This window comes from Spodoptera frugiperda, unplaced genomic scaffold, assembly GCF_023101765.2.
Source record: "Spodoptera frugiperda isolate SF20-4 unplaced genomic scaffold, AGI-APGP_CSIRO_Sfru_2.0 tig00001864_1, whole genome shotgun sequence".
In the NCBI taxonomy this organism is placed as follows: domain Eukaryota; kingdom Metazoa; phylum Arthropoda; class Insecta; order Lepidoptera; family Noctuidae; genus Spodoptera; species Spodoptera frugiperda.
The window spans coordinates 48516-74955 of record NW_026095738.1 but is presented as its reverse complement, the minus strand read 5'-3'; the positions used below and the strand labels follow the sequence as shown (position 1 = coordinate 74955).

Sequence of the window (26440 nt, the reverse complement as noted above, 5' to 3'; positions counted from 1 at the left end):
TCACAATCAAATATTTCAAACCTGGGCATACATTTATGCCTGCAGATAATTTCCATCATCAGGTCGAAAACCAGCTCCAAAAAGCAAAGTAGGTATATGATTTTTCGGATTTCATTATCATCGGCTTATATCAGAAATGCACAGAGACTATGAGGTCTTAAGAAGGGAAAGTAATTTACCAACTGCACCATGTTGCATATCTATACATATTCAATACACAGTTTAATATTGGGTTCTTTGTATCGAGGAAAAGATCAGTGTGACGTTTGTGTTGGTTATAAAAACGCACCCATGGAAGTGAAACCGCAACTTGAGGTCGAATATAAATCATACCTGGAAGAAAAAAGTTAACCCCCAACTAGCACAGACAGGCTGCATAAGAGTTGTATTTGAGTTTCCTTTTAAACTAAAAGCTGTACAGTCAGGCTGTACAAAGGCTGAATAAGCGCTTATACAGCCGTTATAATCGTAAAAAGGGCCCAAATTATACAGCTTATCGCGTTAGTACAGCTGTATAATAACTGTACAAGAACAAGATAAGCTGCTTAACAGCTGCATTAGAGCTGTTGTGTGGTATCGGAGGAAACCAATAGATTACAGTTGACCTCTTGTAAATACCGTGTAAAGATAATAGTTCAAAATCGGTTTTTGAAGAGAATTTTAGATGAATACAAAAATAAAGTACTTAATTGTAATTTATTTTTCCCTCCGGAACTTATTGTGACAAATGGCAACCATTTCAGTTGCTGTTGTTATTGTGTAAAGTATTGGAATTTTTAGTGGTGGCACTTGGCTAATACATGAGGTGAACTTCAAGTGCCGATTCATATTTATTGTGAACCTATGCATATATTTTAACTAAATTTTCACGGGCCGGCAAAATAATCAAGCAAACATTACAGAAAACATCAAAAAAGGTAAGTGAGTGCGTTTGTTTTTGAGGTTAGAATAAGAAAATGTAATTGAAATAACTAACCAGAGGACAAAAATAACACAGTTTTATCTTATAATCATGATTTGGATGTGGCTGTGGCCAAATAATGACTAAAATCCCTTTATTGTTATTTTATTTTTGTCTTTATTTAATTACAAAATGGCGAGAATTTAGAACAGCCTAAAGAGTATTGACAGTGTTGTATAGTCTTATAGGCTGTACTACATAAGATATGAATTCTACAATGCAGCGATTAGTTCTTAATCAGTTTTATAATAGAATATTTGTATTATTTCGGCTGCATATCAGTTTCTATCACACCACTTATAATACTATTTAGAGATACGTACCAAAATTAAAAAACCCTGAGCTTAAGACGACTTTGATTAAAACGACACCTTCTACCTTGTTGTCATTGAGGTTTTGTACTTTTTTTTAAGATTACAAACTTCTAATTTTTTACTAGCTTTCTGCCCCGCGGTTCCACTCACGACCTTATCGATTCTTCCGTGGGAATGAGATATTTTGCCGTGGTAAAAACTATCCTACATACTATTCCTGGACCTAACCTATACGTGTGCCAAGTTTCATCCTAATCCGTCGAGTGGTTAATGCGTGATTGAGTAACAAACATCCTAACATCCAAACTTTCGCATTTATAATATTAGTAGGATAGTAGTATATTTATAGTTTGTCAACAGCTTTCAAAGTTAGTACCTAATAAAAAATAGATTGAATAATTGCAGAAAAAAATTCAAAATAGGAACGTAGTGATCAATTTTCCGAAAGCCTTGTCATAGTCAACCTTCATTTAGAAAATCTGAAAATTACTCCTTATACTAGTTTTGGCCTACTACTTTTGATTACTATTAAGTATGTACTATTTAGGTACTACTTGACTACGACTGATAGGTACTACTTTGAATCTAATTATCACTCATTCGTGCGAATGGCGCGAAAAAAATATCTTAAAAAAACGAAGTACCTATAGGGAAAGTCCAACACGGATGAAATATATAAATAAATAAATCGTAAAGGGACGTAGTTGAAAAGGAAAGTAACGCTGTCATCTGTCAGCCATACGAATTCATAAGTTTGACTTTTTTGTGTCAGTCTTGAATATACAGGGATTTCCTCTTACATTAATTTAGATATTTAGCGCTTGTAGTCTTGAGATCCTGTATCAACTTTAAAGTTCCTGAGGTTCCAGTGACGCCGCCACTACCACCTTTGCACCACTTTCTTCATTTTATAACGGTCCAATGCTAAGCGCTTCTTCTGGAACGCAGTCGTATTAACAAAGTAGCGGCATAGTAGAAACAAATGAGTACATACGCTGACTTTATACATAGGCATAGATAGGCACCGCAAACGGTTTGTATGTGAGCGCGCCCGTACCTATGCGTCGTCGCACGCACAACACTGACAAAATTTATCGGTGATATCGGTGCGCCAGTCATGCGACTCATGCGTGGCTACGAGACGCACCCCGCGCCGCCCGCCGGCCACGCGTACATACGTAATTTGCATTTATTAAGGTAATATAGCCCGCGCCCGCCACACGCACGCTCCGCTGCTGCGCTGCCGCTCGCGACGTTAGTGTGTCTGTGTATATTGGCGAGCAGAGCCATTTTTTGACAGTTATAGTACGTTATAGTGAGTTGTAGTTGAAATACAGTACATAAATTATGTCATTATAAATTATCAACTCATCTAAAGCTCATAATTGAAAGTTACATAAACGTAAATGATAATTATACATAGGTAATAAGTGTAAGAATTTCCAAAAGTATCGAGTATTACGTTGGTGTGATTTGACAAAAATGTTAGTTTTGATTATAACACTAAGAAAACTTTGTGAAGAATTTCGAAGTACTATCCGGTTTTAATGCTATTAGGACACGACCTTTTTGAATGGAGCGTCACTCATGCATACAGCGTGTGTACAGACACGGCGCGCGCGGAGCATAACATGAAACCTGCCCCCTGATTCACGAACCGTCGGAAACGCTCCCGACAGCGGAATGTATGCCCTGTCTCTGTCACTCATTATAGAATAGACAAAAACAAAGCACAGAATTCGAATCCGATTCCGTTTCCGACGGTTCGTGAATCAGGGGCTGAAGCCCTACTCTAATTCTTTCACTCAATTCTATCATGCCCGGAGAGTAAGAGGGACAGGTATAATAGCATTTGAACCGGGTAGTACTATAAGTGTGTTGTGTAGGTATTATACTTTTTGTTTTACTTACTTTTTATATTTTTCAGAAAAACATGCCATTTAAAATCATAGAGACGTTAGAGAAAGGACAAAAAAAGCTTTGTATAATCCCAAGTTCATGGGAATCAAAAGGAGTCTTACGGTGGCCTAGAAAAAGATTGGATGTTAACAAATTAGTGAGAAACGAAAACTCCATACCCCTTAATAACTGGTCTGCGTCAAAATGTAATGTAAAAAGGATATTATCATCATACGAAGAAGCAGCCAGAGAACTAGATATTATGGTTCAAAATAGCGACACAGAGATTGATAATGTGACAGAAAGTAACATAACAACAATTAATAACACCAATTTTAACGCCTTAGCAGGCCAGTTGTTGGTAAGTACCAAGTATTTTTTTAATTAAAAACCAACCTAAAATCAACGATAAAAAAAATCTACTTAAATAACAACAATCTTAAAATCGCCTTACATAATGTACGTGGCGCTTTTTTTCTACGTACCTACCCATTTAAATTGATGTACAGTCACTAGCAATAATATGTATACAACATAGGACTATGTCATATTTCAATATTGAATGACTTCTGTGACACTGATGTGAAGCTTTAATGTGACAAAGTTCTTTGTTGTATACATATTATTGCTCGTGACTGTACATACAGTACAGTCAAGTGGACGCCAAGCTTGACACTTTTGACTTTGTACCGGTCTTATCTCTCTCTCTCTTCTATTATTTCAACATGTTTCATTCAACTCAATCGCTTTTGGAACTCAAATCGCGTTGCAAGTAGGTATCAAGCTCAGAGGGTGACAGCAAACGATTCTCTGTTTAAATACTAATTACGCGTCGATCAGATAAGAAAGATGATGCAGTATCGCTGGTTTGTCGTTCGTCTGTAAGCACGCTATATCTCCAAATTTTGACGCACGCTCAATAATATTTGCGTAATAAAATTTGTACTTACGCCGTACGCGTCTTTCTAGATGGTTTTCATGACATCGGCGATAATTTGTCTTTTTAATGGTTCCAGGCATTCTCACAATCAGAGGAACCTTCAACTTCATCTGTCGTAACAATGTCCACACCATTACCTCCGGCTGAAGTAACTGCTGCTACCGAGAATGTTGTTTATTATGTAGATGAGTCTGAGTTGGCATCAATATCAGTCGACAATCAAACTCAGAAAACTACCGAATTAAATCAGATTCAAAAAAGCCTCCAATTAATTTTAAACAATCAAAATAATATGTCTGACACTATAAAGGTACTGATAGACAACCAAAAAAACTTTTTCATAAAGTGGCAAGTCTTTCCATTCAAATAGAAGATGGATTTTCCAAAACCCAAAATAAAATGAGTACAGATGTCGTTCCATTGGCCAAGGCAGATTTATTCGAGAGGGAAACATTCGAAATAAAACCAATCGACTCCATACGAGAACTAGAAAAAATGGAATTGTTACTCTCTGATAAAACTCAAAAAAATAAATTATTAAAGCAATTTTCTTTTGTTTGCTCAAGTTCTGAAGGAAATGGAGCAACATGCGGTTATAAAGTATTGGATATGTTTTTTTCCCGAGACTTTCTCTGTAAATGCTCATGGACAGGTGGCAGTAGGAATAGTGAAGATGTAAAAATTGGTTTGAAAGGATATAAAAACATCCTGAAATTTTTCTATGAGTTGATACGTTTGTGGGATAAAACATATACCGAAGAAAATAATGAAAACTTTTTTAAAATTGTTTTAAAAAATTCTTTAAAGAGGAAGCTCAGTAAAAATGAAAGAGCTTCAACAAAACGAAGACGAACAAAAAAAGTAACACAAGAAAATAAAGGTCTAACTAAAAATAAATCAGATCAAGGAAAAAAGTCATTGACCAAAATAAAACTGATGAAAATGAAAAAGATGTAATAGACAATAACGGAACGAAAAAAGTTGCACTACAATCTAAAAAATTAAAATCAGATCATGAAAATCAAGTCAGGAACCAAAATAAAGCTGATGGAAAAGAAAAAAAAGAAAAGAACAAAGATGAAACTAAAAAGACGATACTGAAAAAGAAAAATTTGACAAACAACAAATCGGATCAAGTCATGAACCAAATTGAAACTGATGATAAGAAAAAAGATGTTATTAAGAACGATGAATTAAACCAAATTATGAATCAAAATAAAGTTGAAAATGAAAAAAATGTAAACGACAAAGAGGAAATGGGTGCAAGTGATGCCGACGACGAAGACGAAATAAACGAAGATGACGATAACGAAAAGGAAGATGGAGATATCGAAGAATAAGAAGTAGTTATCGAAGAAGATAGCCATGTCTTACTTTGGTTGTCCATAAGATATTTATAATTTAGCGAAACACGAAATCTCGTGGCTGTGATCGTCTTTAAGATTTACTTATATTTAAGCAAAACACGAATGCTTGTAACTTTGATCCTCCTTAAGATTTTACTTAGGTATCTTATAATTTAAGCGAAACACGAAATCTCGCGGCTGTAATTGTCCTTAAGACAAAACTTATAATTAAACGATACACGCAATCTCGTGGCTGTGATTGTCCTTAAAAAAATTAAAACTTAGTTTATAAGCATGTCTTTTCAGTTTATGCCAAGCTGTTAAATTAGACCTTGTTAAATGAGTAGCTTTACTAGTTAGTAATGGCGTAGCTAAGATTTTCCTGTAAAAACTGTTTCTGTTTGAACGGATATAAATAATAAACCATTATGTTGATTACAAATTTTATTTTTTATTTTTATACTGTATGCAAAAGAGGTACGAAGTATAAGTGATTATTGTGTTCAGTACACACCAATTTCATTTTTATGTCTTGGGGACCAACAATAGTGTCTGTCCGCCTAGCAGGTAATTTAGCTTTGAATATATTCAAGTACGATGATTTCACTGGTTTTTCGAAAACTTCTACCAAATCCCAAATTTTATAACAATATATTTTTATTTCACTGCTAACAACACTTATTTTTTTTACCTCCAAAACGTCGTTACTATTACATAAAAAATATTTATCTTTAGATTTTGTTGAAATTATATATTCTTTGAGATGCAGTACAGTTAGGTTCCTGCTATTCGTGGTTACAAAAGGTTCACGATTTTCAAGTTGTTGATTTTCTCTGTTCTTTGTTATTTTTGAAACTTCACTACATCTTTTCGCCACCTGAGCAAGAGGATTGTTACCCTGTCTCAGCATCCTTTTAATTGAAAAAAGCTTGTTCTCAAAAGGGTACGCGCTAAATGTAGGAAGTGGGCCAAATCGTTGCACCTCATCCGTGATGTGTACTACGTTGTGAACGTTGCTAGTCATATAATCCTCGCCGTAAAAGTCTTTAAAATGGTCCACAAAAACACACTGAAGAAGCTCTTTTGCCAACGGAAGAAAATTACTGTAGTTCTCACTCGAACATATTGTAATTCCGCAAAAAAATGCCAGAAAATGAGTTAGTGCGTCATTTGGTAATACATCTGGAAGTATTATGATACTCAAATAAAGCAAGAAAGATCTATATTCCGATGCTTTCCAATGAGAAATGCAGTCTAGTCCTCTCACCGACCTATGAATTTCAGATGGCAATTTGCGTTTCGTTAGAAAATTGGAAACAGTTTCGGCATCTTTGGCACTCCATTTGGTTACGTACTTCCCAAAGTTACCGTTGCGCCAACCCACTAATAGTCGCTTTGTTATTCCTAAGTCCACAAGGTGTAGAGAATCTGCCACTGGAAAGTCTTCTATCATATCTACAGATAGTCGCAGCAGAGGAGAGTCTTTTTTGTGGTGAGGTCCATACTTTTTTGCACGAAACTCTTGATCAGTTCTAGGGCGGCAATTAGAATCAGGAAAGGTCACTGTGTGAGATGTATGCGAATATTCTCCAACAGTAACGCATTTTAAACAGCCGTGCTTGGCGTTAAAGTTGCATACACCTGAAAATATTAAATAAAATATTTTTTAAGTTATCACACAATTTACACAAAAGAAATTGCCGAAAGTCTACCTCAACTAACAGTAGTTGAAAGGAAAGAAGAAAAGCAAACAAAATAGAAAAAACTTATTGCACTGTATTTGTATCTATATGTTAATGTTTTTGGTGACCATAAGATTCTAGAAAACATTGGTCGATTACAAATTGATTTTTTTTATTTCATTTTGAAGTTACCTTTAATGTACGCTCGCGCTGGAGAGTCACATATAAAACATCTTAATCTAATAGACACTTTATTTTTTGCTTGTCCAATATATAGTCCATTTTTTATTAGATATTCCATCTCGTTTACGAAATCCTCTAAATATTGTTCAATTGGATTTGGTTTTCCAATACCGAAATAGATACCAATCACAATAGGCTCAACATCAGGTCTTTCAAATACACTGCACAAAATCGGCCAAAACTCTTTATTGGAGCTTTTGAATATGGGAAGGCCATCGAAATTGAAATTTAAAGTAACTTCAGTTGGGAAATTTGTCCAATGTTCCAGCAAATTTTTCAGAGGCACAGTAAGACCGTTATGCCAGTATTCGCCTGTTCCCACTGTTTTGATATTTATTTGTCTGACGGTGCCTAAAATTGTTCTAGCGTCGTTTGGTAATAATCCCGGAAATCTGTTATTTACAATTTTACTGAGTTCATTCAGAGCTGCTTGAGATATATTTTTTTCTATAGCCCATTCTTTTATTTGCTGACGAAATAAAAGATTTTTACTAAATTCGTCGTCCTCATCATTCGAATTACTTGTGCTGCTGATGCTGCATGAAGAAACATCATTTGAAATTTCCGAAACTTGAACTGAATTCACGCTTTCCACACAACTTTCGTGATTATCTGTAAAAATATTTATAGTTTTTGTTACGGAACCCTCGTTGGACGTTGATGGAACTGACACTTGACTGAAGGTTGTCTGACTCGTGAATACATCTTTTCCTTCGTCAATAAGTAATGATTCACCGCTGTCGCTGTTGCTTGGTTGGAAATTACAAATATTTAAATATTCCCTTTCAATTTTCCTTTTCATTGCACCAGATCTTTTCCTTTTTTTCCACATACTTATTGATTTTAATTTAGTTTCACTGCTAGCTTTCACTAAATGAATCTGCTAAAGAACTGTGCTGACAGCTGTCAGTTAAAAAGACTAAAGCTGTACCTGTGGCTAGTATTTATTTTTTTAGTGTTATTATATTCTCACAAACAGAAATTATAAAACTAGTGTATTTATAATAGTCTACAATTAAGCCATTAAAAAGAAGTTCAAGATTCGAGTCACTAAAAAAGACTAAAGCTGTATTGTAGCTGGTATTTACATTTTTAGTATTATAGTACCTTCTCTGACAGAAATTATAAAACTAATGTAGTTACAATGGTCTACAATTACGCCATTAAAACGAAGTTCGGTAACGGTGTTGAAGTGTACCATTGTACAGAAAAATGTATCGGGTGAGACAATGATAACACTTAGAGCTGTAATGGGGAAGTTATCTCATACAAAATACAGCCTTTATACAGCTTTAAAGATAAAACACTACTTGAAGTGTCACACAATACTTCAAGTGTTATTATAGAATTTTGGTATTCTATTAAGACACCCTAAGCTTAAACCGATTCCATAATACAGTCTTTATAAAGATTGAGCTGTATAATAACTGATAATCCCCTCTTGTAAAGAGAAAATAATTTTTTGACACTCTTGTAAGTCTCTTAAAGAATTATAAGTTTTAAATAGGCTGTTTTATGGATGATACCAACGCTTGTGTGCTGCTTGGGAAGGTAGTCATCAATCAAATGTTATGAATTTAGATAATATAATAATTATATTTAAATTGTTATATTAATTATAAAATTATATTTACCACCACAAGCAACCGATGATGGCTGGATATATGTTATGTCTCGTTGTCAGAAAGATAAAAAATTAACCCAATTTAATGATTATTTTGTAGACACCTGGCTAAAAGAAAATGCATACCTTGCAAATAAATGGTGTTGTTATAACAGATAACATAGAACAACGAACATGGTGGAAAATTGGCATTCAATTATAAATAAAAAAAATCAAATGTAAGCCAAGTACTCACTATTTAACAATTTTATAATTAAAAGGAAAGAAGATACTTGCCAAACCGAAGAAAAAATAAACCATGTTATTGAACAATACGTAGAGGGTGAAATCACCATTGATCTTAGCGTGGAATTGTTACTTGTATAATTTAAGTATCGGATTTAATTATAACGAATTAATCTGTGAGACTGATTTTAAAATGATCGTTAAATACTGTTGTTTTGTGTTTCAAAATTGCAACCCATTGAACATTTACCGCTCTCTAGTGATTTTTCTAGGAACTAAAGTAAGATTGTTATAATCTGTGTAATCGTTCTCAACATTACTTTTTTAATAAACTTCACTTGCTCTGCGTCAAAACTGCGTTTCATTATAGGTTATGGGCCCAGCATTAATTAATTTTTTATCCGATAATCAGTAAAGTCCAGTACAGTTAAAGTATTCCAAAACAGTGAATATTGTGTTATTCTACGAATAAGTGGTAGTTTGCAAGAATGACATCGAATTACCTTGTAAACGTGCCTAAGTTAAAAGGGCGCGAGAACTACGGGGAATGGGTATTTGCAGCAGAAAATTTTCTAGTCCTGGAAGATAAAAAAAGACAATAAAGACAATTCCCAAACAAAATTCCAAAGAAGTACGCACCATCTAAAGAGTGGTTCGACTACACGAAAGCTAGGTCGGTCGCTAAATTGGCTACAGAACAAGAAGTTATTCTCATTCGTTTGACTGATGCTGGGGTACCGATGACTTCAAAGATGTTACTTGGGTATTACGTTTAGCCTGATGTATAATGACCAAAATTAATTAATAAGATCTCATTACATTTACTACAAGCATTGACAAAGTTTTATTATAATTAAGAAGTTGAATACTTACTAGTTTTTATTGAGGCCTTATTAAGACATAGGGTTCCTAATAAGGCCAAAGTGACACTTTAGTTATTTGTGTTTACAAAATTGTAATTTTTGTTTCTAAAGCCATTTTGATTCCATTATTACAAAGTTTAATAAATAAATATAAAATTTTGAAATTATCAGCCCATTGTCATTTTAAACCTACGAGCTAGGCGGTAATAAAAATAAGGTAGGCCTTATTTGGTTACCTTACCTTAGGTATATGTACGTATTGTACGTAGCTAATGTAGAAACTTTTGTTTTAGGATTACAGAGATAAGTACAGCTTTTCCTGGAAAAGCCCGAAGGTTCGTTTTCAAGGAAACATTCGAAGAAGTTAGTTTCATACGAAATAAACGGAGAGGATTTTCTGTACCCACGCCGAAACCTAGGTATTCGAGAAACACAAAAGCCTATTTCGAGACTCAAAAATCGTTGCAGTGGATACCAGCCATGTTCCATGACTATTACTTACAGGAATCTTCCATGTGCAGATGTCCCGGATTTACCTGAAGCGTACGAGTAGCTGTTTTGGTTATTTAAAATAAATTGTATTTTGATTTTAGTTTTGTGAAGAAACTTTTGTTTCATTTTGCTAGTAAACCCCTCAGAAATTCTTTTATAATTCCATTACGCTACATACTGACAAAAGACATAATGTTTCTGAATGCCGAATTCCAATAACATCCCCAAGGTTTATTTAGAGGTAAACAAAAGTATATTTTAATGCTCTCTTAAAACACCTTAGTTAGTATATGTTTCGAGGTTTAAAACCTCAAGTCCACAAAATCAGATAAAAAATCACTTTAGTATAATGTTATGTAATACAATATAATTCCATCAAATAATAATAAAAAATAATGTTGAGTTTGTTGCAATAGCTTTAAAGCTACTATGTCAAAATTGCATTCAAAGTTTCGTTCCGCGCATTTTTGCCTGTCCTGTAATTTTTTTGATTTACCAGTTAATGTTGTATACCTCTGAGGTACAGAATTATTATAGCAAAAATATTGCTTCAGAAGTTATGGCTTTGTAAAATCGATTGGGATGATGCGGTCCCAAACGATATCGAATGTTTGTGGAACCGATTTATTCAAAACCTGTCGTCGTTAAAGAACATCCGGGTTCCTTGGTACGTCATGAGTACGAGTACGTACTTAATTGCGAATTACATAATTATTGTTTATGTGAAATACATTTTCTTTGTTTTCATAAATATAATTAAAGTTCCTTGCTGGCTGTGTTACTTCATTTTAAATTGAGATAATTTGTAAGTTCCATCTTTGGTTAACACAAATTTGTTCTGTTTTTTGTTTTGTTGAAGAATATTTATTTGGTCAACTTTTTAAAATAAAAGTTTTACTTTCCTATAACGACCTTATTTTATTTCTAACACAATGGTATTTATCAGCCTTAATAATATATTACACAATCCCACTGCTTTTTTTTTCAGGGGGTAAAATCATCCAATGACTTCTCTCGCCAGGGCAAAGCGAGAACCCGTTCCTACTCCTGCTTGTCGAGCCGGAGCGCCGGTAAACCCGCTAGGTAGTCCGCAGCTCCGGATTAAGCATCAGCCCTACTGGGCCCCATCTGTGGTGGTCTGATGGCTCTTTGAGGCGCGCGCGGAACGCAACGCGCCGCACGCACGGGTCTGGTTCTGGTCGGGCGGCGAGCTACCCTTGCTCGCCGTCCACAGACCCGCACTTACGGTGGCCGGAGATCGTCACGCGATCCCCGACGCCCGGAGTGTCCTTCGCGTCGGCTGGGGCGTGAGGAAGTTCGTTCCCTCACGCGTCCCGCCTCCTCCTTAGCTAGCATAACTGCTTCGCAGAGAGAGGAGACGGCATCCCAGTCCCCCTCGCTCCGCACCATGGCCTGAACCAAAGCCGGACGCGAGAGGTCGCCGTCGCCGATCACTTCCCTGAGGGCACGGCGGTGTACAGCCCACGCAGGGTAGACCGCAACCGTGTGTTCCACCGTGTCCTCCGGGCGGCCTTCGCAGTGATGACACCCGGGCGTTTCCTCCCGCCCAATCAAAAACAGGCACCTACCGAAACTCCCATGTCCGGCAAGCACCTGCGTCAGGCTGTAGGTGAGGACGCCATGGTGCCTCTCTAGCCACTCCTCAAAGAGGGGACTTACCGCTGCAATGACAGCGAGCCCAACAATCCCACTGCTGGAGACACAATAAAATACATATCAAAAAGTCAGAAATATTAGATTGATCTACAATGAATAAATGAATTTGAATTTGAATTAATATTCCGAATAATTCTAATTTATCAGATGAGTTCAAGCATCAATTTATAACCAGAGAACAAAGAACAATAGTCGATTTATTTTACCAAGGAGAATACCTAAAACACTTGAAAAAGCCAACATCCTGGTCATCGCATCGCGCTGCGCGGCGAGCCGCGGCTCTGCGCGGCGTAGCGGCGCCTCAAGGAGTACTGGCCACAAGATGGCCATTATATTTTCCTTTTTTAGTGCTAAATATTTTGACGGATTATGTCAATGTCGTGTTGTGTAAATAGTGTTTTTATCTTTTTAAGCATTTTTTATATCTTTTTTATCTTAAGTATACTTTTATAGTCCAGGCTATATGCCTTGTGATGTTGGAAGCAGCAGCTACGCCGGTCAGAGCGCCAGTCAACCTGCCGCATTCCTGAATGGGACTCTTTGCTCTCAAGCACGTTTTTTTAAGGGTGAACGGGGCCTGAGGATACTTCTGGACAAGGTACATAAACACAAAAATGTGGCTCCTTCCCCAGTGTCAGCCTCAGCTCCTTCCCCAATCCCTGTTCAGAATTTACAACTTTGGCAAACTTTATCCAAATTCAAAAACTCAATCCCAGTTTTAAAGAGAGTTCCTCGAGGTGCGAGATCATCCGTGGCTTCAAGTTTGGCACGTTGTATTGCTCTTGTAGCCCGAGAGAACTCTCCGAGTGTTTGGGAGCAATTATTGACTTTTCCATTTAGGATTCCACATGTGCAGAAAGATTTGGCTAGCAAAAATGAGAACAAATTTAGTATAGACGAAATGATGATTCCCTACAAGGGCAGGAAGGCAGGAAACAGAAAGCAGTACATGAAAGATAAGCCCAATAAATGGGGCTTTAAAAATTATGTACGTGCTGGTGTAAGTGGAATGATATATGATTTCGTTTTATATGCAGGCGAAGATACCTTTCGTTCACATAAGTTTACCGAGCAAGAATCTTCTCTTGGGTTTGGAGCACAAATAGTTATAGCGTTGAGTCAGACTTCAGTTATTGTACGCTGGAATGATAATAAACATGTAACTCTTATAAGCTCATTTGTTGGATCTGAACCAGTACAAAAAATAAAAGGAATTGTAAAGAGCAGAAACAAAAAATAGAGGTTGATTGCCCACAAATTGTCCGTGTGTACAAAAACATATGGGGGACCATTTTTTTACAGAACTTTATACAATGATATAAACATATTCAGCCAGGTCTACACCCCATCACCCCCATCTGCACCTAATGGGGAACATCTATAAAATATATATAATATCATTTATAAAATAAAAGAACTCTCTGTCTCTCTCTCTCTCTAATCTCTGCTAAATAATTAAGGGTTAAACTTGTAATGTTTTGTCCGACACTTATAGCGTTTAACAAAAGTTTTGTGCCTTTGGGCTCTAGTAAAGAAAAACTTTTCGCAGCGGTTTGGCATGAAGCAGTATCTAGCAGAAAACAGAAAGATATTGTTAGTACATACAGATTTTGTTTCGAAAGTAAATGTGATTGCAATTAAATCATTGTTTGGACAGACAACTACACTAGCCAAAATAAAAATTGGGCATTTTTCACTTTTCTGGTACAGATTATAAATAGCCAATTAATTAGAGCAACTAAAATCACAATCAAATATTTCAAACCTGGGCATACATTTATGCCTGCAGATAATTTCCATCATCAGGTCGAAAACCAGCTCCAAAAAGCAAAGTAGGTATATGATTTTTCGGATTTCATTATCATCGGCTTATATCAGAAATGCACAGAAACTATGAGGTCTTAAGAAGGGAAAGTAATTTACCAACTGCACCATGTTGCATATCTATACATATTCAATACACAGTTTAATATTGGGTTCTTTGTATCGAGGAAAAGATCAGTGTGACGTTTGTGTTGGTTATAAAAACGCACCCATGGAAGTGAAACCGCAACTTGAGGTCGAATATAAATCATACCTGGAAGAAAAAAGTTAACCCAAGACATAGTAGAGGTCGACGAAACTAACCTTTTTACCAATAAGTACCACAGGGGCCGATTGTTGCAGCGACAAACGTGGTCGCTAGGTTGCATAAGTCGACTCACAAAAAAAATTCACGTAGAGCTTATACCAAATAAAAATAGGGCAACATTAGATAGAATCATTAAAGACAACGTTAGACATGAGTTCATTATGTCTGACCAGCACCGATCATACATGGGCGTGCACTTAAGACTGGGTATGCGTGGACATTCCAGTGTCAACCATAGCCGCCAATTTACGGCAGGGACTGTCAATATCCCCGTGGATCCCAGCTTTGGGTCCCAGTACCAGGTACAAATAATGTTCGGTGCGTGGTTCACACGAATACCATAGAGCGGCAATGGCTGGAACTAAAATGCCAATGTCGCACGTATAGGAGTCAGCGGAGGTTAAAGTGGTACATGGGCGAGTACATGTACCGGCAAAATATTTTAAAAAGCCTACCCACAGACGCTGCTAGGTTCCGCCGTTTGCTGCGTGACATACACAGATTATACCCAGGACTAGAAAGGAATGGTATTCGAATTACAAATTGCCGATGTCGGCCTACTTGTCTACACTCCAGCCATTTATGTTTTTTTTTTTGGTAGGTAAAACTACTAACCGCGTAGTGGGTATAGCAACCGTCCGGATGACCCTCAGTCGGGCCGCAGTGCTGCGAGCGACCGCAACGGTTAAGCGGCAGTCGCATGACAGTTCGTATAAATACAATTTTTTATGGTTACCCGCACTCCGGCTATCCACATAGTGCGTACATACCCTTAGACTAGTCTGTATGAACTTAGCTTTGATATTTATTATGTCAGCATTCAAGCAAAGAAAAATTATAAAACCAACATCGGTTGAAGCGTAGAAAAAAATATATTTCAAAAAAAAAACAGAATGCAGATTTAGAGAGAAAGAAGTTGATGTTAGAAACATTGCATATGAAAAGAGAACATTCTTTGAGAATGGAAATGTGGAAAAATAAGCAAAAAAATGTGTAATTAAAAATATTAATAATGTTATATTCATTGTTTTATTACCACCTTTATCCATAAGAAAACACTAACTCTGCTTTCTCTATTGTTTACATCTGATCATGGTTCTCAAATCAAGAATGGGAAAAAGAAGTTCAACAAAGGTCCTAGATGTGTTCAGTGTAACAAATATGGACAAGAGTACAGAATGCAGGAAAAAACCGAAAGAAAAGTTCGCAATCAAGTATGCTGCTGCAGTTATCATTCCGTTTAAGGCCTCCTACGCACTGGCGACCATGGTCGCCGCGACCTGGCCGCGGCGACCAGTGAATTCTGGACTTTTATAGCAATCGCTATATAGCCCCTACGCACTTAGCGGCCAGCGACCAGCGGCCACCGTTGGCCGCGGCGTCCAATTTGATGCCACGCGACCAGCGACCAATCGTGGCCGTCGAGAACATCACTTCTGTATTAAAATTCATCAGTGCTACCGCATCGGCCGCGGCGACCAGACGTGTAGCTAGCTACAGAGTGATTATTTTACAATGGCCAATTTCGACACGGAAAGGTTCATAATTGAAGTTGAAAATAGAAGAGGTTTATGGGATTTAGAATCAAATGATTACTCCAATAAAGATGTTAAGCGGCAGTTGTGGCTTGAACTGGTCGATATATTTGGCGGTGAATCCATGGAAGATAAAGAAAAAGCAGAACTTGGTTAGTATTTTATTTTATTTTATTATGCCTAAGTAAATTAATAATGCGATGAACTACAATAAACGCAGCAGGTGCTGTAGTAGCATTCGACACGTATATGTCGACACCAGCAATTTATACTACGCTAACTCGAAATTTGGAAAAATCTTTTTTTATGCCAAGTTGCTTAAAATGTGTGTTTACATACGTCATAAAAAAATTGAGAAGAAATATGCAAAAATAAGAAAGTTACAAATCTTATAAAACGCTAAGTAAAGGTACTTTTTGAAATCACTCGATTTATATTACGCCAACTATTATTAGCGGAGTGTGCGCGGGGATCACTTTGGTCAAAATCTGTGCAACACTGCGCTAACTCATAGTTAGCGTAGTTTAGTGCGTTCGTGTGTATACTTGTTCGTTTGTAAAATGAACGACTTAGCGACTTTTACATAGTAAATACTTATGTGTTAACGTATTAATTAGTTTATTAATGGTACGCTGACTATTCTTTTTGTAAGTAAGTACATGTTCTTTATAAAAATATTGAAATATGCATCAGATGATTGATCATGCACTACGACGTCCCGTACTACACTACGCTAACATAAGTTAGACGTGTATAAGATGTATTTTTTTTGATGAATTACGTTTATATACGCCTAACTTGCGCTAAATCAAAAAATAGAAATAATTAAGGAAATATAAATATGAGATATTACAATGAATAAATTAAATATTAAGCATACCAAATTTCAAAAAAGTATCTTAATTAATGTAAAAGTTATCACGTTTTTCCCTTTAAACGCCTCTACTGTAAAGTACGCTTTTTGAGTTAGCGCAGTATAAATTGCTGGTGTCGATGTGACATGAGTGTTTTTTTTAAAGTTGTTCCGTTCATTCAAAATCTAAGAAATTTTAGCAAATAGGTAATTGTCAAAAGTATAACTATTTTATTTCTACTATTTTTCGCTTTGCACATGAGTTTTGACAATTATTTGCTAAAATTTCCCAGGTTTTCGTAATGATTGGAATAACTTTTTGAAAAGATTACTCATACAGCATGTGCGTTTGACGCCATTTTGTTTACGGCGCGCAATGGCGGCTCGCGGCGAGAAAGTGCCTCAACGCACAAACTGACCAGCCGTCGTAGGTACGCTCCCATATATTTACAAATTGTGCCAGGGCAAGCGACCGTCGGTACTGAAGTAGTTTGCGAATATATCTCGATATTCGGTTGATGTTCTATTTGCTCTATTAGGTAAACATGCAGGTATTTCAAATAAAGTCTCTGGTACAGTTAACGTGTCCTTGAAATCATATCCGTCTCTTTCTCGCACAAAATTATGAAGCACACATAGAGCTTTTATAATCACAACTGCAAATTCTTTCTTGACGTTTAGGGGTCGGTGAAGAATCTGCCATTTATTGGCTAATATTCCAAATGTACATTCAATATAGCGGCGGGCACGGGATAGTCGATAATTAAAATTAGTCTTTACATTATTCAAGTTTCTCCCAGCATACGGTCGCATCATATGTTCCGATAGTGAAAACGCCTCATCACCCACTAAAACGAACGGCATTGATTGGCCATTTTCTTTGATGGGGTTATTGCTCGGAATATCGAGATCATTATTTAAAAGCCTATGATAAAATACAGAGTCTTTGTAAATTGACGAATCACTGCATTTGCCGTATGCTCCAATATCTACGTAAAGAAATTTATAATTTACATCACATATTGCAAGTAACACGATTGAAAAATAATTCTTGTAATTGTAATAAAGAGATCCCGAATGTTGTGGTTTGATAACTCTAATGTGCTTGCCGTCGATGGCTCCAATGCAATTAGGAAATTGGGCGTATTTTTGAAAACCTTCAGCCGTTTGAATCCACTTATCTCTGGTCAATTGTGGCATCACAATTGGTTTTAATATCTCCCATATTGCTTCACAAACATCAAATACTATTTCCGATACTGTAGGAAGCCCTATACGGTATTCATGACTTATATGAGATAAAGAACACCCAGTAGCCAAATACCTGAAAATAAAATTCACATTAATAAACATAATATTAGTTTTGTAATATGTAATACATTTATTTATTGATTTACAGGCATTACTCTCCAAAAAAGATGGAAAAACCTTAGAGACTGTTTCACAAGAGAGCTGCGCCGTCTTAAAGATGTCAAAAGTGGTTCTGCTGCAAAACGTAAATCACAATACACCTATTTCAACCAATTACTGTTTTTGAAATCAGTGCTGGACACAAACGCAACAGAAAATAGTCTCGAAGAGGCAAGTCAAGAAAATAAAAGTGCAAGATCTTCTGATCTTGAGACTCAACAGTCTGCATCAAAGTCGCTTAGAACAAAAAGGAAGAAAAAAATGCCAAACGAAGAATCCGATACAGACCCTCTAATTTCAGTTCTGCAAAAGACCATAGCGACTACACAGAATGATTCAAATTGTGACAGACTTTCTTTTATCCCTCCTCGAAAGATTTCAAACAATCCCTGCTGCAATGAAGACCAAAGCGAAAATGGAAATCATTGGAAATTATAGAAAAATACCAACCGAACTGTACACCTACAACAGCGCGCATAAACTATTCAAGTAATTTCAATACTCTTAACGACCAAGAATATGACCCTAATCGACCGAGTTATTCAGGTTATTCTACTACCAACAGGATATCAGATGATTCAAATTACAGCGATAATCATACTCATTATTCTGATATTTCTCAAAATTCAGAAATGATAGACCTATTTCCCAATTTCAATGATTAATTGTTCACAATTGCCATTTTTTAAGTTATGAAAATACAAATAATTTGACTATCTACTTCAGTTTTTTAATATTTAAAAACATGTTATAAGCAAGCCCTTTTCCTCTCCTTTTCAAAGTCGTAAAATAGAATACTACTGAACAATAGTTCATAAATTTTTTAAAGTGGCAAAACCTTGGTCAATGAATTTTACAGGTTGTTGTGAAAAACACAACAGTGGTGGTTTAGGGCGATTCAGAAACGAGTCTTGTATAATTCAAATTTACAAAAAAATCCATTTAGCAGTTTAAGTAAAAAAAGGCCCTATCACATTATTTTTATTTTTCCTGTACACAATACTCCATTCCGAAACACCCTTTAAAATATATCACGTATTTTTTAAACATTCTGTATTTAAAAAAGAAAAAGCTTACCTTATTGTTATTACTAATTTTTCTTCTGCTGGAATGCATTTCCGATAGTTGTTACCAGTTCCAGTAATTTTTGGTTTTATTGTATTCAGTAACAGGTTAAAAGTATTCGTTGACATTCTCATGTAATTAAAGAATCTCTTCTCATACATTTTTAAATCCAAAAAATAAGTATAATATAATCCTTTAGTCTTTCTCTCGCAAAGTAATGGATGCACCCAAAACTGTCTTTTACGTGAAATCTTCCGTTTTCGTTTTCGTAGTAAATACACAAGCACAGTTAGCGTGATTATCTTCTGCACGTCCATCTTGACACACCCTTGGAAGTCGACTGCAAATTTTTCGGCCGTCCACATGTCGCGCTTGCCTACGCAACGGCGACCATGGCCGCGGCGGCCTGGCCGCGTCTATGGTCGCCAGTGCGTATGAGGCCTAACAACAAGTTCTGCGTAATACATTGATTATGGGGCAACCATGCACATGATTAGACATTAAAACCTCTTTTTCCTCCTCCCATTTTTCGTTAAATCTACAGCACATATTTTTTCGCACACCCAAGCTGGTGTGTTTGAAGTGAGTGCTGCAGCAGTGGAGTTGACGTGGAACAGCACCAGTTGGTGCAGGGAGCGGACCAGTACCAGGTGGCGCAGGGCGTGATCGAAGTACCAGACCATAGAGGCGGCGCAGGGTGAAGCTCGAGTACCACGGAGTGAGGAGTGGAGCAAGCTAGACATTACCGCTTAGTGAGGCACTGGGCAGGTGGTCTAGTTCACCAGTGATTGCGGAGTTTCCACCTGCTGTCAACAGCTGACGCTGACGGTGACGCAGTGAGTGAGTGTGAAGTGGCCGATTCAGTGAGGTGTAGAACACAAAATCGTGAGTACTTTTATGTGTTATCTTTGCAACGTAGAAAACTTTCGTCAGGAAACATTTTATTTGACTTTGGTAGACTTTCATTAAAAGTTGAGTTTTTAAAGTTTAATTTGTAGCATCTGACTGGTTAAAGTCAAAATGGAGGCTTTATATAAATTGCAGCATAATAATAGAATACGCATTGAAAAAGCTCAACTAATTTCAAAAAAACTCCTAAAGACAGAATTTCTAGGCCTTATGTGGAGACTAGGTTAGAAGCTCTAGAAAATTTGTAGAAAGAATTTATGTCTACACATAGGAGCATATTGTTAAATGAGGGTCAAGACGATTCCGACAAATATTTTTGTAACGATGTCTATGACTCCACCGAGGAAATGTATATAATATATAAAGCGCAACTGAAAGAAATACTAAACACATTTAGCCATAACCAGTCAGATAAAAACTTAAAAAGTCATGTAGGTAGACCATGCAGTTTCAAATGTTAGATTAGGGTCAGGTGGCCAACAGTGAACCAGTGGGACACAGTGACCCACCACTCATATCTCGTAAACGCGACGTTGCCATTCCGTGCTACGAACATGTTTAAACCTGTTTGTAGCCACGATAGTTATTCCCCAGTTCGACGGCGCGCTTCCGCCGAAAACAGTCGCGCTGTGAGGTGTTTTGTGTTTCGCGCCAAAAAAAGTTGAAAGGCATGTAAGTACATTTTTTTTTTCTAGAACATTCTCGTTGTTGTTTTGAATTTACTACTTAATACACACTTGCAAAGGAACTATTTATGCAACGTTTAGAAATACTGATATTACTTTGTATTGAACCGATTACTTAAAAATATAACCTTAAAAGTATAAAAACGTAAGTAGTACACAGTGGACCAAAACTACGGTTCACTGTGTACCTATGCTATTGAAGTATTTTTGGTTGCTAATTACCTTTACTTTGTTTCAGAATGGGTCGAACAAAGAAGCTAGAAAGAAAAATTGGGGGACATAGTGCACAAGATATGCAGAAAGCTATCCAACTTGTAAAAGATGGTAGGAGCATTCACAAGGCTGCGGTTGAATGTAATTTAAAATATTCTACACTCAGAAGATATGTGAAAAGGCACGAATTAAATGACGAAGCAGGATTTGTTCCAAATTACGAAGTGAATGCGGTGTTCACACATGAACAGGAAACAATTTTAAAAAACTATATCAGCGAATGCGCCCTTATGTTCTATGGGCTTACTGCAAAAGACACTCGGCAATTGGCATATCAAGTGGCGACGGCCAATAACCTTAAGGTTCCGCCCTCTTGGGTGAAAAACAAAATAGCTGGAGTTGATTGGTTGAGGTCTTTTAAAAAACGACACAGTGAGTTAAGCTTAAGAAAGCCCGAAGCATGCAGCTTGGCACGGGCTACCGCGTTCAATAAATCGATTTTTTGCGAACTTAAAAATAGCCATGGAGCGATACCCAGGATTTGGGAACGGAACTCGTCTTTACAATCTCGACGAAACTTCAACTACAACGGTGCAACGCCCGCAGAAAGTCTTAGCACCAAAGAGAAGCAATGTTTGTAAAGTTACAAGTGGTGAAAGGGGCGTATTAGTAACCACGTGCTGTATAGTTTCCGCATCCGGCCAGGCTTTGCCTCCAGCCATGGTTTTTCCCAGGAAAAACTTTAAATCGCATATGCTTCATGATGCGCCTCCTGGCACACTTGGTCTAGCTGCGTCTACTGGCTGGATGAATGCAGAGATATTCGTAGAAGTTATGCAGCATTTTGTAAAACACACCTGTGCATCAAAACAAAATCCCGCCCTGTTAATACTTGATAATCACGAAAGCCACCTTTCACTGGAAGCTCTTGACCTTGCTAAATCTTCTGGAGTTACAATTCTTACTGTCCCACCGCACACTACTGCAAAACTTCAGCCCTTAGACGTTGGCCTAAATGGACCCTTTAAAACTTATTATAACGCCGCGGTCGATTCGTGGCTGCTTCAAAATCCAGGCCAAACACTTACTATCTACCACATAGCTAAGTGTGTAGGAGAGGCATATCTGAAGGCAATGACGCCAATAAATATCACCAACGCCTTTAAGAAATGTGGGATCTTTCCATATGACAATTCCGTTTTTACAGAAGAGGATTTTTTGCCGAGCTCAGTCACTGACAGACCAGAACCAGACAAGGAAAACAATTCTACAACAGACATAGAAGACGAAATAAATGAGCCAATCTCACCTTCAATTTTATTATCAATACCATCACAAGAAATTGAAGAAGCCATTGAAGTTCGAGCTTCATCGGTGATAACCATTGTTAATAATAATCCACAACCGGAAGCGGATGCAAACATTAAAGAAGTGCTATCCCAACAAATTCCAAAAGAAATCTTGGGACCCCAAGCCTCAACTTTTAAAGATGTAAAATGTTTTATAACACCAAAAATGTTAAGAGATCCTCTGAAAGCAGGACCTCGACAGAACAAAAGACGCAGGCCTTTGGGGAAAAGCATGATAGCTACTGATACCCCTGAAAAGGATAGAATAGCAGAAAAGAGAAATAAACAAGTGAAGAAAGTAAAGAAAAGTGACCTGTTCAAAGAAAAAAAACCGAATAAAATACAAAAAGTAAGAAAACCAGTAAAAGTAGAAAAAATAACAAATTATGATACCAGTAGTACTGAAGAAACTTTTAATATGAGCGGCTCTTCTTCTGGAGGGACCTACTTTATTAGTGACAGTGAAGACGATGAAATGATACTGGACGATGAAGTTATTTCGCAACCTCTACTAAGAAACCCGAATGTGGGTGATTTTGTTATTATTTTAATAGAAACAGAAAAGAAGAAGAAATATTATTATGTTGGAAAAATTCTAGAAGAGTCTAATGAACCAGGCTATGACTATTATGTCTCCTATTTAAAATTGAAGAGCAAAGTTTACTACAAATTCGCTGAGCCTCTTGAACCAGATATGGCCAGGGTCACGAAGAATGATATTAAATTTATATTGCCTACCCCCAAAATCGATGGTAGTAGCCGTCGCCAAACAACATATAAATTTGCAGTTAACCTAGCACTATTGAACTTTCCATATTGATTTTGTCACCCTCAGCATTGCTTTAGTTTTTTGTTAATTATTTTCTTTTAGAATAAAAAGTTTTATATTGATTAAAATAATTGAAGACTGTTTAAAATTAAGTTTATTTTACGATGGATCTCATAGAGTAAGTTTTATAATAATTATTAGAACTTGCTCAAGTCTAAAAAACTCGTTGATTGTTATAATTTTATTTGATATTGTTATAAATAAAACTAATGTTGACTACAAAAATCTAAATAAGAAGAAATAAATAAAAATATGACACTTTATACTTTTATAACGCCTACTTTGTATACCCTTATAGTGTTAGACACTTTGGTGAATAAAGTTCATTTCATATTGTCAATTTTTATTATTTTTTTAAACATCAAAATACTACTTATATGCGGTGGTTCACTGTATACACTATGGTTCACTGTAGACCTACCCCCCGGTTCAGTGTGTACTTAGGTTTGTACACAGTGAACCATTTCCCGAATTTAAAAAAAATATGAATTCTCTCTATTCTAATAAGTTTAATGCTCAATTTGATATACAGATTTAAAGTATATTTGACACAAAGTAATCTATCAAAAAAGATCTTTGTTACAGTCACATAGAATGGACTTCTGAGCGTCTAAACTTTTTGTGTTTCACTGTTGGCCACCTGACCCTACTTAAGATAAATATTTGAAAGTTTTCCGGAAATTATGCGGAATGGACTACATTCAAAGATTTGTTCACCTCATTAATTCACAATAATAGTTGTTTAGAAAAAATGCATTATTTAAAGGGCTTGTTATCGAGAGAAGCAGAACAACTTGTTAGACATATTACTGTCTCTTCAGACAATTATAATGAGTGTTGGTCTCTGCTACATAGCCGCTATAATAATGTAAGATTTTTATCCAATTGTTTTCTAAAACGCTTGTTGGGTCAGAGTAACGTGAATGAATGGAAACATATCGAAAGGTTGTAAAAGAAATGAACATTTAGAGTAATGTGCTCTTTTTAAATTATATAGAGAATGTTCTCAAGAAGACTGTGAGCAGTGTATTCAATATAATTAATAAACATAAGTCCCGATACACAGAGTCCAGAGAAGAATATCAACGAGACAAAGAACAAAGCCTAACGCCAGAATACTCAAACGCTACTCAATTTTAAGTTGTACTTAAATATCGTGCATCTCTGTCATTTTATAAAGAATTGATAGTGACAGAACCTTCATTTGAGAGCGTCTTAAAATTGAGTAGCGTTTGAGTATTTGGGCATTACTTATTTAGACTGCATATACTTCTCTGTTGATCTATAAAAAAATATTATGTTGCCACGAATGGATCAGTTTAAAACTGCAATATTTTGTCCGAGAATAATCGCATTCAACGAAAGTTTCGTACCACTGGGAGGTTCTAAGGGTGTGAATATTCCGTATGCCGTGTTATGGAACGAATCTGTCAGCGGTCGAAGTCAGGCGGATATTATGTCTTCATTTCGATCCTTTTTCATGCATAAACGTGATATAAAAATCTCGTTGTATGGGCAGACAACTGCGCTGCCCAAAACAATAACTGGGCCTTCATGTGTTTCTTAATAAATATAGTGAATAGTAATCTGATCGCTGCTGAATCAATTACAATAAAATATTTTGAACCCGGTCATACTTTCATGTCGGCTGACAATTTTCACCACTAAGTGGAAATGGTATTAAAAAAGAAAATAAAGTATATGATTTTGATGACTTTGTGAATGTTGTAAAATTGGCCAATTCAAAAAGATGCACTGTAAAAGTGATGTCAGTAACAGATTTTTACTGTTATGAAGATTATTCGTCTCAGCAGAGTCCGCAATATGGTACCCAGAGTCTATCTTAAAGACATTATGGCAGTCAGAGCCGAAAGAGGTGCATTTACAATTAAGTACAAAGAAAGTCATGTGTCTGATCGGAAAGAACTAGATTTTCTCCAAGTGAAAATAGTTCGAAACAGATGCTTTCCCAATATTGCAAATAAGAGTAGACCGAGAGGAATAACAAAAGAACGTAAAGATAAGATTATAGCAGAATTAGTACCTTTGATGCCTGAAAACAGGAAGGACTTTTGGTATAACTTACCTGAATCGTCCTTAGATTTAAAACTTGACTGAAAATATTTATTAATAATTATATTTTTTTAGTTCCTTGTATCGTTAGACTGATGAAAACATTGATCTCAAATTGTGCCTTAAAATGAAACTAGTCTGAAGATTTAACTGATGATTATATTTTTGATAAGTGTTTGTTGTTTTTTAAAGAAGGTAGCGAAGCAATACCCACTGATTTAGTTTTATTTTTTTTAATAAAACCATTTAATATTAATACTCTTTGTCTTTTATTAAATCAACTCCAACTAAATACAAGTTTTCTTGAGATCCTTCCAAGTTTTAAAATTTTGACTACATAGTAAGTAGTCAAAATTTTCTAGGTCATTTGACGTTTAGAACTTTCTGCTCACTAATAAAAACCGCATTAAGTAACCTTCTTGTTGCACTTTTTGTTAGGGCAAATTTTATAAAATAAATATTAATTGCTACACAAAAATGCATTATCTTGATTTCCTAACCATAAGTGCAACAAGAGGGCTACTTATTGCGGTATTGACTAGTAACCATTTATTTAACATATGAATTATACTAAGCAAACAGTATGTATTGCCTTTTTTATAATTAACTAAAACGATTTACAAAAATTAGGTACTACAAATTATTATTTACGTTTCTAGCTATCTTACAATAAACCTTTTGAAACGATAGCATATAACGTGTCGGAGACACAAACAAAACAAAAAAATAAACATTTCCCGCGTTTTTCTAGAAATGAGCTAAAATCTAGTTATTGCACTTTACGTAAGGACGGCAGAGTAGGCAATTATATCACGGATTGGGGTAGAGATAACCTACTTCCCCCTCTTTATACTATGTCTGTATGTACTTAGCTTTGATATTTATTATGTCACAAGCAAAGAAAAATTATAAAACCAAGATCGGCTGAAGCGTTGAAAAAATTATATTTAAAAAAAAAATCCAGTATGCAGATTTAGAGAGAAAGAAGTTGATGTTAGAAACATTGCATATGAAAAGAGAACATTCTTTGAGAATGGAAATGTTGAAAAATAAGCAACTGGGGCAACCATGCACATGACTAGACATCAAAACCTCTTCATCGGTTCTTCTACAACAAGTCA

At 36.2% G+C, this 26440-nt stretch overlaps 4 protein-coding genes across 4 annotated transcripts; 2 read left to right on the top strand and 2 right to left on the bottom strand.

Annotated features, from left to right (window-relative positions):
• Positions 1 to 653: 653 nt before the first annotated feature.
• On the top strand, positions 654 to 5705 carry LOC118270949 (uncharacterized). Its single transcript, XM_035586773.2, is given in 3 exon segments — positions 654 to 3535; positions 4191 to 4479; positions 4482 to 5705. Coding segments are annotated over 3 exon segments (1206 nt in total). The 5' UTR covers positions 654 to 3208; the 3' UTR covers positions 5072 to 5705.
• Positions 5706 to 5886: 181 nt separating this feature from the next.
• On the bottom strand, positions 5887 to 11246 carry LOC126913016 (uncharacterized). The gene is made up of 2 exons (XM_050707686.1): positions 7335 to 11246; positions 5887 to 7101 (listed from the first exon to the last, which is right to left on the bottom strand). The coding sequence occupies exons 1-2, from the start codon at positions 8215 to 8217 to the stop codon at positions 5918 to 5920; spliced, it is 2067 nt and encodes a 688-aa protein (XP_050563643.1). The 5' UTR covers positions 8218 to 11246; the 3' UTR covers positions 5887 to 5917.
• Positions 11247 to 16129: 4883 nt separating this feature from the next.
• Positions 16130 to 19874, bottom strand: LOC118280373 (uncharacterized). The gene is made up of 2 exons (XM_035600371.2): positions 19273 to 19874; positions 16130 to 18109 (listed from the first exon to the last, which is right to left on the bottom strand). The coding sequence occupies exons 1-2, from the start codon at positions 19623 to 19625 to the stop codon at positions 17233 to 17235; spliced, it is 1230 nt and encodes a 409-aa protein (XP_035456264.2). The 5' UTR covers positions 19626 to 19874; the 3' UTR covers positions 16130 to 17232.
• A 768-nt stretch (positions 19875 to 20642) lies between these two features.
• Positions 20643 to 23585, top strand: LOC126913021 (uncharacterized). Its single transcript, XM_050707692.1, has 2 exons — positions 20643 to 20841; positions 21094 to 23585. Exon 2 carries the CDS (start codon positions 21591 to 21593, stop codon positions 23235 to 23237), a length of 1647 nt encoding a protein of 548 aa, XP_050563649.1. The 5' UTR covers positions 20643 to 20841; positions 21094 to 21590; the 3' UTR covers positions 23238 to 23585.
• Positions 23586 to 26440: the final 2855 nt, after the last annotated feature.